Source organism: Pipistrellus hanaki (assembly GCF_964339955.1).
Source record: "Pipistrellus hanaki genome assembly, chromosome: 1".
NCBI classification, from domain to species: Eukaryota; Metazoa; Chordata; class Mammalia; order Chiroptera; family Vespertilionidae; genus Pipistrellus; species Pipistrellus hanaki.
This window is the reverse complement of record NC_140503.1, coordinates 166,659,937-166,674,869: the sequence shown is the minus strand read 5'-3', so window position 1 is coordinate 166,674,869 and position 14,933 is coordinate 166,659,937. Positions and strand designations below refer to the sequence as shown.

The following is a 14,933-nucleotide window of genomic DNA, read 5'->3' as shown; positions in this document are numbered from 1 at the left end:
AAGCTTTATTATTTTTAAAAAACATTTTATTAATTTCATTGAGGAAGGGAGATGGAGAGAGAGATAGAAACATCATTGATGAGAGAGAATCATTGATCAGCTGCTTCCTGAACATCCCACACTGGGGATTGAGCCTGCAACCTAGGCATATGCTTTGACCAGGAATTGAACCATTACCTCCTGGTTCATAGGTCAATGCTCAAACTGAGCCACACCGGCCAGGCAAGCTTTAGGCCAAGTATAGGATTCAACAAAATCCTGTAATTTGCACAAAACTGTTAGTTATCTATAAAGGATGAGATTGAGAATTTTCTTCTCTATATCTGACTTTTTAAAAATTTCATATAATGAACATCTATATTGTTTAAACAAATACCAAAAGGAGAAAGAGGTTTTGACTCAGTTATAATATACAAAAGCTTCTGTAAGTTTCATACTTTTCCTTAAAGAGTGATGAAAGAACCTTTCTACCTTGAAAGTAGCCTCACCTTCATCAAGTTCTGGCTCAGAATCACCAAATACTTCATCCTCATAACGAAACATATCATTGTGAACGTAAAATTTATTTGGAACAGATCCCTGTAAAAAGAACAACATCCAAATATGCCGTAAGTACCCATAAAGGTGGCATACCACAAAAAGAACAAATTACACAACATACTCAATTTCTATTTTAATACTATAGAAATAATGTAGACTAAATATAATTTTCCAAAGTTGAACCTACTATATGATGTTAATAAAATAAAGAAGATCAATCAAAGAATATTGGAACTCAAGAAATATGTACTCAATGTAAAAGAATCAGAACAATTAACAAATGGAACTTTTCCATTCTGTTTAATATGTAACCTATAAAACATAATTTTTGTATTAGTTCTATAATTTTAATCATCTATTTACCCATTTAGTATCAATATCTTTTACCACTAGTCAAAGAGTACAAACACACACCCACACAAAGCACAAGTAAATTATATCAACATGTTCACTACAAATTTCTCAAAAAAGCTACATGTATATGTATGTAAACTGGTATGAAGAAACTCTTTGGACACATCAAGCAACTAATAGCCAAATAAAATTATGTAAATGAAAACTTACTTCAGGAGCCAGAACAAAGGTTTGCATAAACTTCCTCTCTGGCTGTCCACTGTTCGATAGCAAACCCATGACCTGGACAACTACTCCATCACTCAAGGTTGCGTGGGCATCCACATGACGAATTTTAGTATGACATTCACTGAAGTTCAGAGATAATACTTTGTGGTGTATATCCTTTATTAGGAGAAGTAAAAAAATACAAATGCTTGTGATACTGCATTAACTATACTAGTGGCTAGCAAACTCATTAGTCAACAGAGCCAAATATCAACAGAATGACGATTGAAATTTCTTTTGAGAGCCACATTTTTTAAACTTAAACTTCTCCTAATGCCACTTATTCAAAATAGACTTGCCCAGGCTATGGTGTTTTGTGGAAGACCCACGCTCTAGGGGTCAAAGAGCTGCATGTGGCTCTTGAGCCACAGTTTGCAGACCACAGAATATAATACTACAACAAAACTTCACTGATTTCTTCCTTACAATTTATAGATTATTTACTTAATCCTTCTGCCTCACTTGAATCCTTTTCATCATACCAAACTGGTATTCCTAAACCACCATTTTCAACATGTCAACTCTCTATACAAGATATCACAATGGTGTCTCTTATTATGCAGAAGTATGGGCTTTATAAAGCTTCCTGCCACTATTCTGTATTGGGTATTTACTCACACAAAATGTGTTGACTTCTCCTTGACCTCATAGTTAATTTTACTTTACTGCATGCTTGCTGAGGCCTTTTCTTCTACTTTCAATTTCCTCGTTTGGAAAGGCCAAATCCCATAATTCAGAGTCCAGCTGAAATCCCACATCCTATTCTCTACAAAATCATAAGGAGCATACATACTTCCGTACATCCCTATTTAAAGTAAGATTCAGCCCACATTTGTATAAACTTAATACACTGTTTCAACTGTTTCATGTATAAATTACATCAAGGAGAGAAAACATCCCATCTTCTCCTTTGTATTCACCCCCATATAATACTGTGCTTCATACAAAATGGATGTTTTTAAGAACTCAAAGCACAATCACAATTACTGTAACATAAATTCTAGTTACAACTAATGATCACATTCAAGAAATTAATGGCAATTAGGGGGGCATATATAATACTTTCAACAATAAAGAATTATTTAAAAGGAAATAAAGTAATGGGCACATGAAGGCTATTTTTTCAAATCTCTATCAACACACAAGAAAATCGAAAATGTATATGAAATTGATACTTACATTTTGGCCATAAACAGCCTCCTGGGGCTTTCCACTGGCATCTACTCCACCATGAACATAGGAAGAATTTCTGCCATAAAACCTGTAAAACCATTGATAATAATTAATATTCAATTGTCAAGAAGTCTAAGAGGCAATAGAGTTCTAGTATTAGAGAGACCTAATTTCCACGTCCAGCTCTCTCAATGATTAGTTGTTTACGTTTAAGTACATTTAGGGTTTTTAAATTCACTTTCCTTGGTTATAAATCAGAACAGTGACTACCCCACAGGGTTTTTGTAAGGGTTAAGTGAATAATGACATAGAATTATTAGGGTGTCTAGCACACTGAATATATCATGCACCCAGATAATTAGTTACTCTCATCTAATTCCTGTTACATCTATTTTTTGTTAAGTGGAAAAATGAAATATTCATAAAAAATTCTACATACTGATGCGGCAGTAGTTGACCCATTTCTTTTTCCTTTAGATTAAAAAACTCAGTTACCTAGATTTGTTTGGGAATCAAATGCTGTTTAACATTCTATTTTGAGTTCCAAATGATTACTAACCCTTGAAAGGCTTAGATTAAATCAGTTTAGATTTAAAACAACATATAATTCATAGATTACATTAAAAAATCTACATTATTTCAACACCCAATTTTTATTAATATTTTTATATTGCTCTTAAGTATACACGATGCTTCTCTTGCATTACCTAAAGCAATTAGAATTAATATCTTTTTAAATAAGGGTTATCAAACATGGAAGGTTGATTTTCTCATAAAAAGAATTCAAGTTCTATCATAATAAAACATGTTTAAGACTTCCTCTATGCCACGTAATGTTCTCAATGCATTATATACACTGATTCATTTAACCCTAACAACAACTTCATGAAATAATTGCTATTATCTAAATGAGCAAACTGATATTCAGAAGTTAAAATAACTTACCTAAGATCACACTCCTTTCAAGTGGGGCAGCTAAGACATAAACTCAGTCTGTCTCATTTCAACATCCATACTTTTAACTGTTAACCATATTTTAAAGTTTATACTATTTCCTCCCATGTAAAACTGGCAAGCACATCAATTGCTATTATCTCACTGGAGGACAATTTGGCTCTAAATGTGCATAAAACCTTTAACATTTTGACTTCTAGGAACTTAGTCTAAAGATGCATAAAATGTATGTGTAAGAATATTCGTTATAGTATTAACCAGTGCAAAATTATAAACTAAATTTTCATTACTAGGGAAACTGGTTACATAGTATAAAACAGAAGTTAGTGCTGTTATTTGAAAGTCTGTTTTACATTTTACTTTTTCGTCACTATAAAAAAAAGTTCCTTGCTTAAACAAAAAAAGCTAAAAATGTTAATACCTACATTGTAAAAAGATTAAATTTCAAATCATGAATGGCCCTATTAATTCTATTCTCCTTCCACAAACACTGTCAACAAGAATGCCTTTATTTTTATAATTAGGAAAATGTGAAAGTATTCATCTCCTGTAACAGAATAATACACAAGTTTAAAAACGCAGGGCATATTGCAAAATCTAACTTTAGAATAACTAGCATCTTTGTAAGAGGACCTATAAATAATATATTTACCCTTAGCTCACTTGGCTAGAGTATTCTACAACAAATACTTGCAAAGCCTAATACTTACAAAAGTCTCACTTATCTTCCACCTGCTAAAATATACCAGAAAGAACATAAATCAATTTCATTTCAATCTCTGGAGAAAAAATAAGCTTACAAATTCTAACTCTTACCAAAATAGTAAACAAGGCTCCTGTTGCTGTTTTACCAAGAAATACTATTTTGCAGATTAATCAAGATATGTTCACAAATGTATTCACTTAATGGATTCGTTTCCTAACGTTGCTATAGAGAACTTTGAGATGGCTTAAGCCCATGATTTCAAATTGCACACTGGAACTTATTAGTTGTCAAGCCAAAGGTGGTTGTTTTTTTAAATGAAACAAAGTACCAGAATATATAATTTTGTGCACATGCATAAGCGTGTGATGTGTTATATTGTGTGAAGTCGTTTTCTTTCTGTGGATTTCATATAAAAAAAAAAATGGTTTCAGCCACCAGATAGTTAAAATATTAGAAAAGGTTTACAAAAGATACTGTCAAGAGAGGAGGTGACAGGAAGACAATATGTCAAGTCATACTCAAGAAAATAAATCTATAAAACTAAATAAAAAATACTAAAATATACCATTTAAAATTTACCTGTGTAAATATTCTGGAGCTTTATTCAGCAAAGTATAATACTGCCTCACAAACTCCCGCCCTACAAGCAGCGGACTGGGCTTCTCCATAACCATTTCTTTGCTGCACAATGTCAAAATCTAAAGGAGCAAACACAAGAATATTAAGTATTGGAAAGTCTTCTTTGTAAACTTCCATGAAATAAATTTCCTGAGCCATACAAGTGGTAATTAAGAAAACTAATACCACTTATTAAAAAGTAATTTACAATGGCAAAAGAATTCCAAAAAACCACTTGTAATCTCCAACATCTGCATCTCCTGCCTTATCCCTAAAAAGGGAGAAGTAGCACCATTATTTCAAGACCGTCAGTGCCGCCTCAGAATGGACTATAAAATCAAGTAACCAAGAACAAGACAGTCCAGTGCTGCCTCAGAATGGACTATAAAATCAAGTAACCAAGAACAAGACAGTCAGTGCTGCCTCAGATTATAAGAAAAAGTAATAAGAACAAGTAACCAAGATTTTCCATTCATAGAACCTTTTTTTCTTTTGGGGACCATCATCTCCTTATGTTCACGAATCAATTTTTAAAAACTAGGTAGAGGAGACAGGACTGCGAGATTACACTTATGAAAAAAGTATTAACTTGTTTCTTCTTCATACTTTCAAAATAATGATTACCACTAAAAATCAACAATAATCTTAATATTCAAAAAAAGATTTGAGTTCTTCAATCTTTTTTTTTCATTGATTAAGCATCTAACTAAGCCATGTACTGTACTGTTTATAATCAATTAAATGCACTGGGAACAAGATAAGACTATAGCCCTCAAGGAGTTTATAGTCTGTCAAGGAATATAACAAGCAAAGAACAGAATGTGTAAGTGCTATGCTAAAAATTACTTTTAAGCTGAAATCTCAAAGATAAGGTAAAGAAACACAAATACAGCCCTAGCCAGTTTGGCTCAGTGGATAAAGCCTCAAGGGCACATACCTTGGTTCAGGCTCAACCCTGGCCCAGAGCCCCAACCAGGGCCTGGGCCCATGCATGAGGCAACCAATCTATATGTTTCTGTCTTTTCCTCTTTCTTCTACTCTCCCTAAAATAAAATTAAAAAATCAATGGAAAAATATCCTCGGATCAAGATTAACAAAATAAACAAAAAAGAAATACAAAATAATATTAGAACACAACCTTTCTTCATTTAAATGATTTATATGTTTAAAGCCCCAGAAGAGTCAAAATTATAACAATCCAACCTTCATGGCTCAGCAATTGAGTATCTGGAGGTCACAGTTCAATTCCCAGTCAAGGCATATGCCTGGGTTGCGGGCTTGATCACTGGTGTGATTGGTGTGGTGCATGCAAGAGGCAACCAATCAATGATATTCCTGTCTCATTGATGTTTCTCTCTCCCTCTCCCTTCTTCTCTTTCTAAAAATCAATAAAAAAATACTTTTAAAAAATAGTTTTGTTCAAATGGTTAAAGACAGAAATGTTATTAAGAATTAGGTTGGGGAACTTCATTGTTCCCTTTTTCCTCTGTATTTCCAGATTTTCTATAGTGATGCTTCCTCATTTATCCCAAATATCCCATCATATTTACAAAGTACATATCCACTTATCATTTTTCTCACATGTAACCAAAGTAAAAAAAGGTACAGATCACACCTATCAATATCAAAGGAAGGGTCAAAATACACTAAAAAGTTATTGTAACGAGGATCATTCAAGAGGGATTTCAAATAACCTACCACCTAGAAAGTCAATGAAATATCATGATCATGGTATCATCAATTTAGATCAGAGCTAGAAAAAGGGAACAGGAAATGAAGGTAACTTTTATTTGATTATTATTCAATAAACTAGAGGCCTGCCCTCTCGAAATCTGGGATGCTGAATGCAGCAGTGACCATACTAACTGAGGGCAGCTCCTGTGTTGAGCATCTGCTCCCTGGTGGTGTGTGTCACAGCAACTGGTAGTTCTGCCATCTGGTTGATTTGCATATTAGGGTTTTATAATATAGGATTATTTATTCAAAGAAGGCAATTTGAAATGGCAAATGAGAAAAGACAATGTTCATCTGGTAGAAGCCTAACTAATGGCTATACAATATGAGGCTATGAAGAGCCTCTTTCTTAAGGCACAGGAGGCTCCTCCACAGGGATGATAAAATGAAATAAAGATGTCACTCAGAGAATGGATTTTAAGTTAATTATACTGACAAATATAACTTAAAGATCAGTTACTTCTTTACCATAGTTCTGATTTAAAGTGAATCAGAATTTAGAGGGCTAAAATATAACCAACTGATGGAAATCAAGCAGAAAGTAAAGGTACTGGGCATGGCACAACCTTACTGACTAATCTATTTTTTAATGACAAACTAATTTATGTGTTCTATACAAGCAACTGCCAAACTCTTCCATCTTCTTCCTACTCCCTCACCCCAGAGTAGGAAAATTAATAGTTCAATAAATAAGGAATGCATCAAAGCAGCATTAGGGATATATTATAGATGAACCACCAAATAAAGTAGTTTGGGATATGGAAAAAGCTGACTAATACAGAATTTGTGTTTATTATTCATGCCAGGCAGTGCATATAAGAAAGTTAAGAGAAAGAAAGAGCCAAATTACCCATTCACAATAAAAAGTCATATTCTTTTTTATCTCAATTTCCTAATTTACAAATTGAGACATGATCTCTGGTCAAGCCTACAAGACTATGCAGGTCAATAAAGATAACCAAGACAGTTCAAAAAAGGATCTTCAGAAGGTTGTTAGCCTCTGGCACCTTATAAGACCAATTATCATCTAATATAATTTTAGAGAAAGTGAAATTCCATGTATTAAACTCCATTTGACAATGTGGAGATTGCTGTAAGATTGAGATGCACAACGTAAAATTTATTCTCTTCCTTTCAATCAAAAGCTATCTATCCTATTTATTCACCCAAATACCAACATTATATCCAGCTTCCCTCATTATCTATTGAGCCTTAGCAATATCCAAGATCATTCTACTGACCAACTCTGACCCATCATACTTAAAATCCATGTGGATCTTATCTTCATCAGTATCTTTTTATTCATTCCTATTTCTTAAAATGTCTCCTCCACTTGCTTAGACTAATTCCTGAAAAACACACCCAGAGAAAATGCTCTATATGTCAACTGTTACCATTTTTCTAAATCTCTTAATCCTCATAACCCATTGAGAAGAGAGAAGGGGAAAAGTAACACATATACACAAATAAGATAGAAAAGAAAGTCACAATGGACTTCCTATCGGTATCTACAATATACTCCGATTTCCTCAATTTCAAAATGAATACTTAAAAAACCTGTTATCAACCAAAATTATTAAGCCTCTATTCCCATGACTAAAACTTCAGCTTTTAGTTAAGCACTTAGGTTTTTGTTTACTTTTTTAAGTCAGTGAATTAGCAGCATGTAATGAAACTGTCCCCAAAGCAAACAACCTAAGGCTAGTATGAATATAAAGTAAAAAATGAGCTAACATTTCTGTTCTACTCTGTACAAGTTCAATACTGGTTGAATAGTAAATACAAATTACAGAAAGGTAGATTTAGGTTCAGTCCTATCCTATTATAAAAGCCCAGTGACCAAATGGCAGAACAATCAGAACAACAGGTTGGCCAGTCGCTCTGAAGTGCAGAGACTCAACGCAGGAGCTGCAGTGGGAGCATCACTCAGAGGGCGGGTCCACAGCTGTTTGGCTGACCAGGATGAACAGCGCTCCCACAGTGGGCTGACCCCCACAGGCCATGAATCCTGTGCACCAGGCCTTTAGTTCTATATAATAAAATATGCTAAGTGTCTGTTTGTCCAGTCACTATGACATGACTGACCACCAGGGGACAGATACTCCAACCAGTAGGTTATCTTGCTGCTGGGGTCCAGTGGATCCAGACTGGGTGAGACAGGCTGGACACGCCCTGGAACCCTCCTGCGGTCCCTGCCCGGCCAGCCCACCCTGATCAGCCCTAAAAGGGACTGGGCGAGATGGGCTGACATGCCCTGGACGAACCCATGCACCAGGCTGGTTTCAGCCTGATCCTCGCAGGCCAGGCTGAGGGACCCCATTGGTGCATGAATCCATGCACTGGGACTCTAATATAAATATAATGAAAGAATAACCTGAAAGAGCTATTGCATGAATAGCCAGTCACTGCAGGTATTTATTGCAGACTAACAGAATAATTCAGCAGAAATATTATCAAACTAGTCGTGTATCTAACAAAGATCAAATAACTCCAATGCCAGGATTCTAGAAGTCTATTAACAAGAATACCTTGACTCCAATTTCAATACTCATCCCATGCCTTTCTATCTAATGATTGAAACCCTATGCATTCATATTTGGGTCCAGCTAAAATACTGTCCCCTTATCTGTTTGCCCCAATAGGATATAATTATCTTTCCTCTGAATTGTCAACTTTGGGTCTTTATCATGACACTTCATGACACTTCAAGATTAGTCAGATCTTGCCCTAAATTACTAAATGTGAATCTGTCTTAAGTCATCCTCTTCTCTACTCCCCTTTCATGTATTATATTCTGAGCTTTCCCTTGAATGTCATTCCCTCAAAAGTCACAATTCTACTAAAAAAAATCCAATAACCTTTCCTCACCCCTCTATCTGTCTGGCTGACCTCCTCTTTCTGATGCTTCTAGATTTCTATGATGAAGCCAATAACCTACAACTCAACACCTATAATAACGACTAACATAAAAGTCTAAAAGTACTAACTGTTTACAAGATAGGGAGAACTGGTAGGAATGAAAAAATGTTAATCACTTCAGTAAACAGTAAGGCAGTTTCTTATAAAACTAAAAACATACACATATCCCATATTATTCAGCAATCCTTCTCCTACATATTTATTCCAGAGAAATGAAGCATATGTTAAAAAACATATATGGTGTTTATGACACCTTTATTAACAAACATTCAAAAACTGGAAACAAAATGACCATTAGCCAGGAGAATAAATAAATTGTGGTGTAAGTCCATGCAATTGAATACTGCTCAGCAATAAAAAGAACCGACTTGTGCAACAACATGGATTAGTTTCAAAAATATTATTCCAAGCTAAAGAAGTTAATCCTATATAATTCTATTGATAGGACATTCTGTAAAATGTAAAAATTATAGGATTATATCAGTTCAGGGGCTGGAGGCAGAAGGGAAACAACTATAAAGGAACATGAGGGAACTTTAGGTGATGGAACTATATTGTACTTTGATTGAAGTGGGAGTCTTATGACTCTGTATGTCTGTCCAAAGGCATATAACTGCATATGAAAAGAGTGGTTTTTACTCTCTGTAAATTATTCCTCAATTAACATTTAGCAATGCAATTATGCTTCATTTTGTCAATCATTTCACAACCATTTATATAGAATCTACCACAACCAAGCATTTATAAGAGAAACATGGTACCCTGAAATCAATACTATTCATCACTTCAAAAAAGGCAATTTATTCAAAGTTGCCATCTTTCAGTTACAAGGATTAACAAAAATTAATATCCAGTACTGTTAAGAATATGGGGAAAAGGCTCTTTCACAAACAGTATTGGTGGAATATAAACTGTTAAAACCTTTTGGAAATTTAATTTCACAGTTTTAACCAAAGTAATAAAAATGAACACATACACAGTAATCACACTTCAAGAAGTAAATGCACAAATATGTATATTCAAAGTTTTTCATGGCCACAAAAGAAAAAAATCAGTCTAAATGCCCATCAACAACAAAATAATTTACTAAATTATGGCAAAGCTATAAAATACAAAATAATACACACAATAAAAATAGAAAAAAAACAGTAAAGTTATACTTACATCACTTTGCCCAAGTATTTAAAAGAACATATATTGACTTTCTACTTTTTAAAAATAGTATTTGAGCTGAAACCGGTTTGGCTCAATGGATAGAGCGTCGGCTTGGGGACTGAAAGGTCCCGGGTTCGATTCCGATCAAAGGCATGTACCTTGGTTGCGGGCATATCCCCAGTAGGGGGTGTGCAAGAGGCAGCTGATCAATGACTCTCTCATCGATGTTTCTAACTCTCTATCTCTCTCCCTTCCTCTCTATATAAAATCAATAAAATATATTTTTTTAAAAAATATTTGAAAATTTTTCATTTAGGTTTTAATAACCATCTAACAGATATGAGTTATTGGCTAGGAAACATGGCTCTAGAATAGAAGTTGAAAGTGTGAAAATTCATTTAGTACTACTAGTTAACAAAAAAAAGTACCGATAATATGCTTACATTAGTGACCATTAATGGTTAAAGTCGGAGTGTGCTTAAATATTACCATCTAACTGAAAATAAAATTGAGAAGGCTGAAATGGGAGAAACAGATCATAAAGATACCATACTAGAATTAAAAATGAGCAGTTACATAGAGAAAGAGTATAATAAAAAGCCTACATCCTAGACTATAAGGTCCACTCTCCAACTTTAATGTTTCCAAGAGGTAATTTAAAAAACACTTGTGTTTAGTGATATAGTACTATTTTTTTTCTCAGATAACCTGATACCAATGGTCTTAGAAACAAAAATAAAATAAATCTAACCCCAACTGTGAATTATCAATTCCTGTGCAGTCATTATGTCCACTTTCACCACTATTATTCACCATAGTACTGGAAGTCCTAAGCACAGAAATCATATAAGAAAAAATAAAAGGCATCCAAATTAAAAAGGAAAAAGTAAAACTGTGATTATTCACAGATGACTTGATATTGTACATAGAAAACCCTAAAGACTCCACCAAAAAACTGCTAGATTTAATAAATGAATTCAGAAAAGTAATAGGACTCAAAATTAACATCTGGAAATCAATGGCATATTTAAACACCAATAATGAACTCTCAGGAAAAGAAACAAACAAAAAGCCCATTTATCATTACAACAAAAAAATAAGATACTGATGAAACCAGTTTGGCTCAGTGGATAGAGCATCGGCCTGCAGATTGAAAGATCCCAGGTTCGATTCCCGTCAAGGGCATGTACCTTGATTGCGGGCACATCCCCAGTAGGGGGTGTGCAGGAGACAGCTGATCAATGTTTCTCTCTCATTGATGTTTCTAACTCTCTACCCTTCTCTGTAAAAAAATCAATGAAAATATATTTTTTTAAAAATAAATAAAGATACCTAGGAATAAACCAACGAAGTAAAAGACTTGTACTCAGAAAACTACAGGATATTGAAAAAAGAAATAGAGGAAGATACAAACAAGTAGAAGCATATACCAAGTTCATTACATAATTAAAATGCTCATACTACTGAAAGCAATCTTCAGATTCAGTGCAATCCCAATTAAAATACCAACATATTTCACAGATCTAGAACAAATATTCTAAAAATTTATATGGAACCAAGAAAGACTCCGAATAGCTGCAGCAATCTGGAGCAAGAACAAATTTGGAGGAGCTCACAATACTGGATATCAAACTATACTGCAATGCCATTATAATTAAAACAGCCTGGTACTAGCACAAGAACAGGCATACAAACAAATGAAATAGAACAGAAACCCCAAAACTCATCTACGCCATTAATATTTGACAAAGGAGGCAAGATCAAACAATAAAGTAAAAATAGTCTATTCAATAAATGGGAGAATTAGACAGGTCCATGCAAAAAAAAAACATAACAAAACAAACATCAACTTACACCACACACAAGAATAAACTTAAAATAGATAAAAGATTTAGGTGTAATTCAAAAAACCATAAATATCCTAGAATAAAACATAGGCAGAAATTTCTAATGTAGACATCTAATGTAGCAGCATTTTAACCAATACATTCCTAGGGAAAGAAAAACAAAGGAGGAAAAACACATATGGGACTATATCAAATTAAAAAGCTTCTGCACAGCAAAAGAAACCATCATAAAAATGAAAAAGGAACCTACCATATGGGAGAATATATTTGCCAATGATACATCTGATAAGGGATTAATTTCCAAAATATATAAAGAACTCTTACAATTCAACACTAGGAAGACAATCCAATTTAAAAATTTGGCAAGAGACCTAAATAGACACTTCCCCAGAGGAACATACAGATGGCCAATAGACATACAAAAAAAAAAAAAAAAAAAAAAAAAAAAAAATGCTCAAAGCCACTAATCACCAGAGAGAGGCAAATTAAAATCAAATAACAATCAGTTATCACTGCCAGAATGTCTACCCTCAATCTTATATAATAAAGAAGTAATATGCAAATTGACCCTCAAGCCCTCATACAATATGGCCACCCCCACGTAGTCAAAAATGGCCACCACAAGATGGCCAGCAGGGGAGGGTAGTTATGGGAGATCAGGCCAGCAGGGAAGTGCAGTTAGGAGTGACCAGACCAGCAAGGAAAGGCAGTTGGGGGACTAGGCCTGCAGGAAAGGGAAGTTGGGGGGGACCAGGCCTGCAGGGGAGGGCAGTTGGGGGCAACCAGGACGGCAGGAGAAGGCAGTTGGGGGTGACCAGGCCAGCAGGGGAGGGCAGTTAGGAACAACAAGGCTGGCAGGGGAGGGCAGCAGGGGAGCAGTTAGGTGTCGATCAGGCTGTGGGTGATCAGACTGGCAGGCAGGCAGGCAAGTGGTTGGGAGCCAGCAGTACCAGATTGTGAGAAGGATGTCCTGACTGTTCAAATCTGATTTTGATAGGTACGGGATTGGGCCTAAACCAGCAGTCAGACATCCCCCAAGGGGTTCCAGATTGGAGAGGGTGCAGGCTGGGCTGAGGGGCAATCTCCCCCTTCCACCCCCCCCCACCCCCCACGTGCATGAGTTTCATGCACTGGGCCTCTAGTACATCAATAAAGAACAAGCATTAATAAGAACGCAGAGAAAAGGGAACTAGTACACTGCTAGTGGGAATGCAGCCACTGTGTAAAAATAGTATGGAGTTTCTTCAAAAAATTAATAATGCACCTGCCCTCTGACCCAGCAATCCCACTTCTGAGAATATACCTAAGATTCCCAACATACCAATCAGAAAGGATGTATACGTACATCCCTATGTTTATAGTAGTGTTATGTACAATAGCTAAGATCTGGAAACAGCCTAAATGCCCATCAGTAGATGGGTACATAAAAAAGCTGTGGTACATTTATACAATAGAATACTACACAGCTGGGGGCGGAGCTTGAAGATGGCGACCGAACAGACGGACTTGTTCTGACCCCGGTCCCAAAACAGATAGAAGCAACATCTGAGTCGCTCAGGGAATGTTGATTAGCAGCTAAGGGGCAGCGGATCACTCTAGGAAGGTAAGGAAGTGTCCGCTGGACAATTTTTCCTGACCAAGCGGCCAGCACTCCCGACTTCTCCCGGAGCTCCGGGCTCAGCGCAAAGGCGGCGCCACCCTACCAGGAAGGGAGCAGCTTCTCTGAGGCCTGGAAAACCCACAGCCGAGGAGTCCATCGAGCACCTGTGGCGCCCCGATCGGAGCAAGCGGGTGGATTCAAGGAAGCTCTTCAACCACCCACAGAAAGGTCAGAGTTTGCGTGGCTAGGCTGAGAGTTCAGGCTGCGATAGCGCCATTGCTCCAGCGAGGCCCCGCCCCCAGAGCGGCCCTGAGCGCGCCACTAGGAGCGCCGCGAGGCCCGGCCCCAGTGCGGCCCAGAGCACCGCGGCCCGGAGCGCCGCGAGGCCCCGCCCCCAGAGCGGCCGTGGCCCCGCCTATATTGTAGCCCGGGAGAGCTGCGAGGGCCCGCCCCCAGAGAGAAAGAGGGCCAGAGCAACCAAAGTCTGGGAGGTCAAACCAGTAACACTGACACCTAAGGGCTGAACTACAAACTGCCTTTTTTTTTTTTTTTTTTTTTTTTTTTTCTTTTTTCTTTTTCTTTTTCTTTTAATTAATCAAAAATAAATAAATGGACACAAATAACTAAGATATAGCCTGCCTAAAATTAAGGACTACCTTACAAAACTGAGGTGCAGTGGAAAGCTGGGAACTGCAAGACTCTCTGATCCAAGAACCAGGCATACCAAATACAATAACAGAGGAAGTGATTGAACTCTACTGGACAATTTTATGCTAATTATACTATTCTTTATTTTATTTTCATTTTTTACATTTTTTATTTAATTTTCATTTTTTACATCTTTTACTTCAGAAACGATTTTTTTTCTTTTTTCCTTACTTGATTTTACCTTTTCAATTATTACATTTTTCAATCTCTATCTTCACTATTACTACTGCTATTTTGCAATTTTTTTTTCTTTTTCTTTTCCTCCCCAGTACCATTTTACTTCGTCTTTATTTTACATTGGGAGTAACCTTCATTCTATTTTAATCTCTACTATAGCATCATTCAACCCTATCTCAAT

The 14,933-nt window shown here is 36.0% G+C and overlaps 1 protein-coding gene across 4 annotated transcripts in view; it reads right to left on the bottom strand.

Annotated features, from left to right (window-relative positions):
• The window catches only part of G3BP2 (G3BP stress granule assembly factor 2), an 84,105-nt gene that overhangs the window by 14,552 nt on the left and 54,620 nt on the right, over window positions 1–14,933 (bottom strand). For all 4 annotated transcript variants that reach the window (XM_084883084.1, XM_084883087.1, XM_084883085.1 and 1 more), the window contains exons 2-5: window positions 4,574–4,692; window positions 2,341–2,422; window positions 1,105–1,278; window positions 489–579 (exon numbers count right to left, since the gene is read on the bottom strand). In XM_084883084.1, the coding sequence (XP_084739210.1) occupies window positions 489–579; window positions 1,105–1,278; window positions 2,341–2,422; window positions 4,574–4,668 (442 nt within the window). In that variant the 5' untranslated portion in view covers window positions 4,669–4,692. The remainder of the gene's footprint in view (window positions 1–488; window positions 580–1,104; window positions 1,279–2,340; window positions 2,423–4,573; window positions 4,693–14,933) is intronic.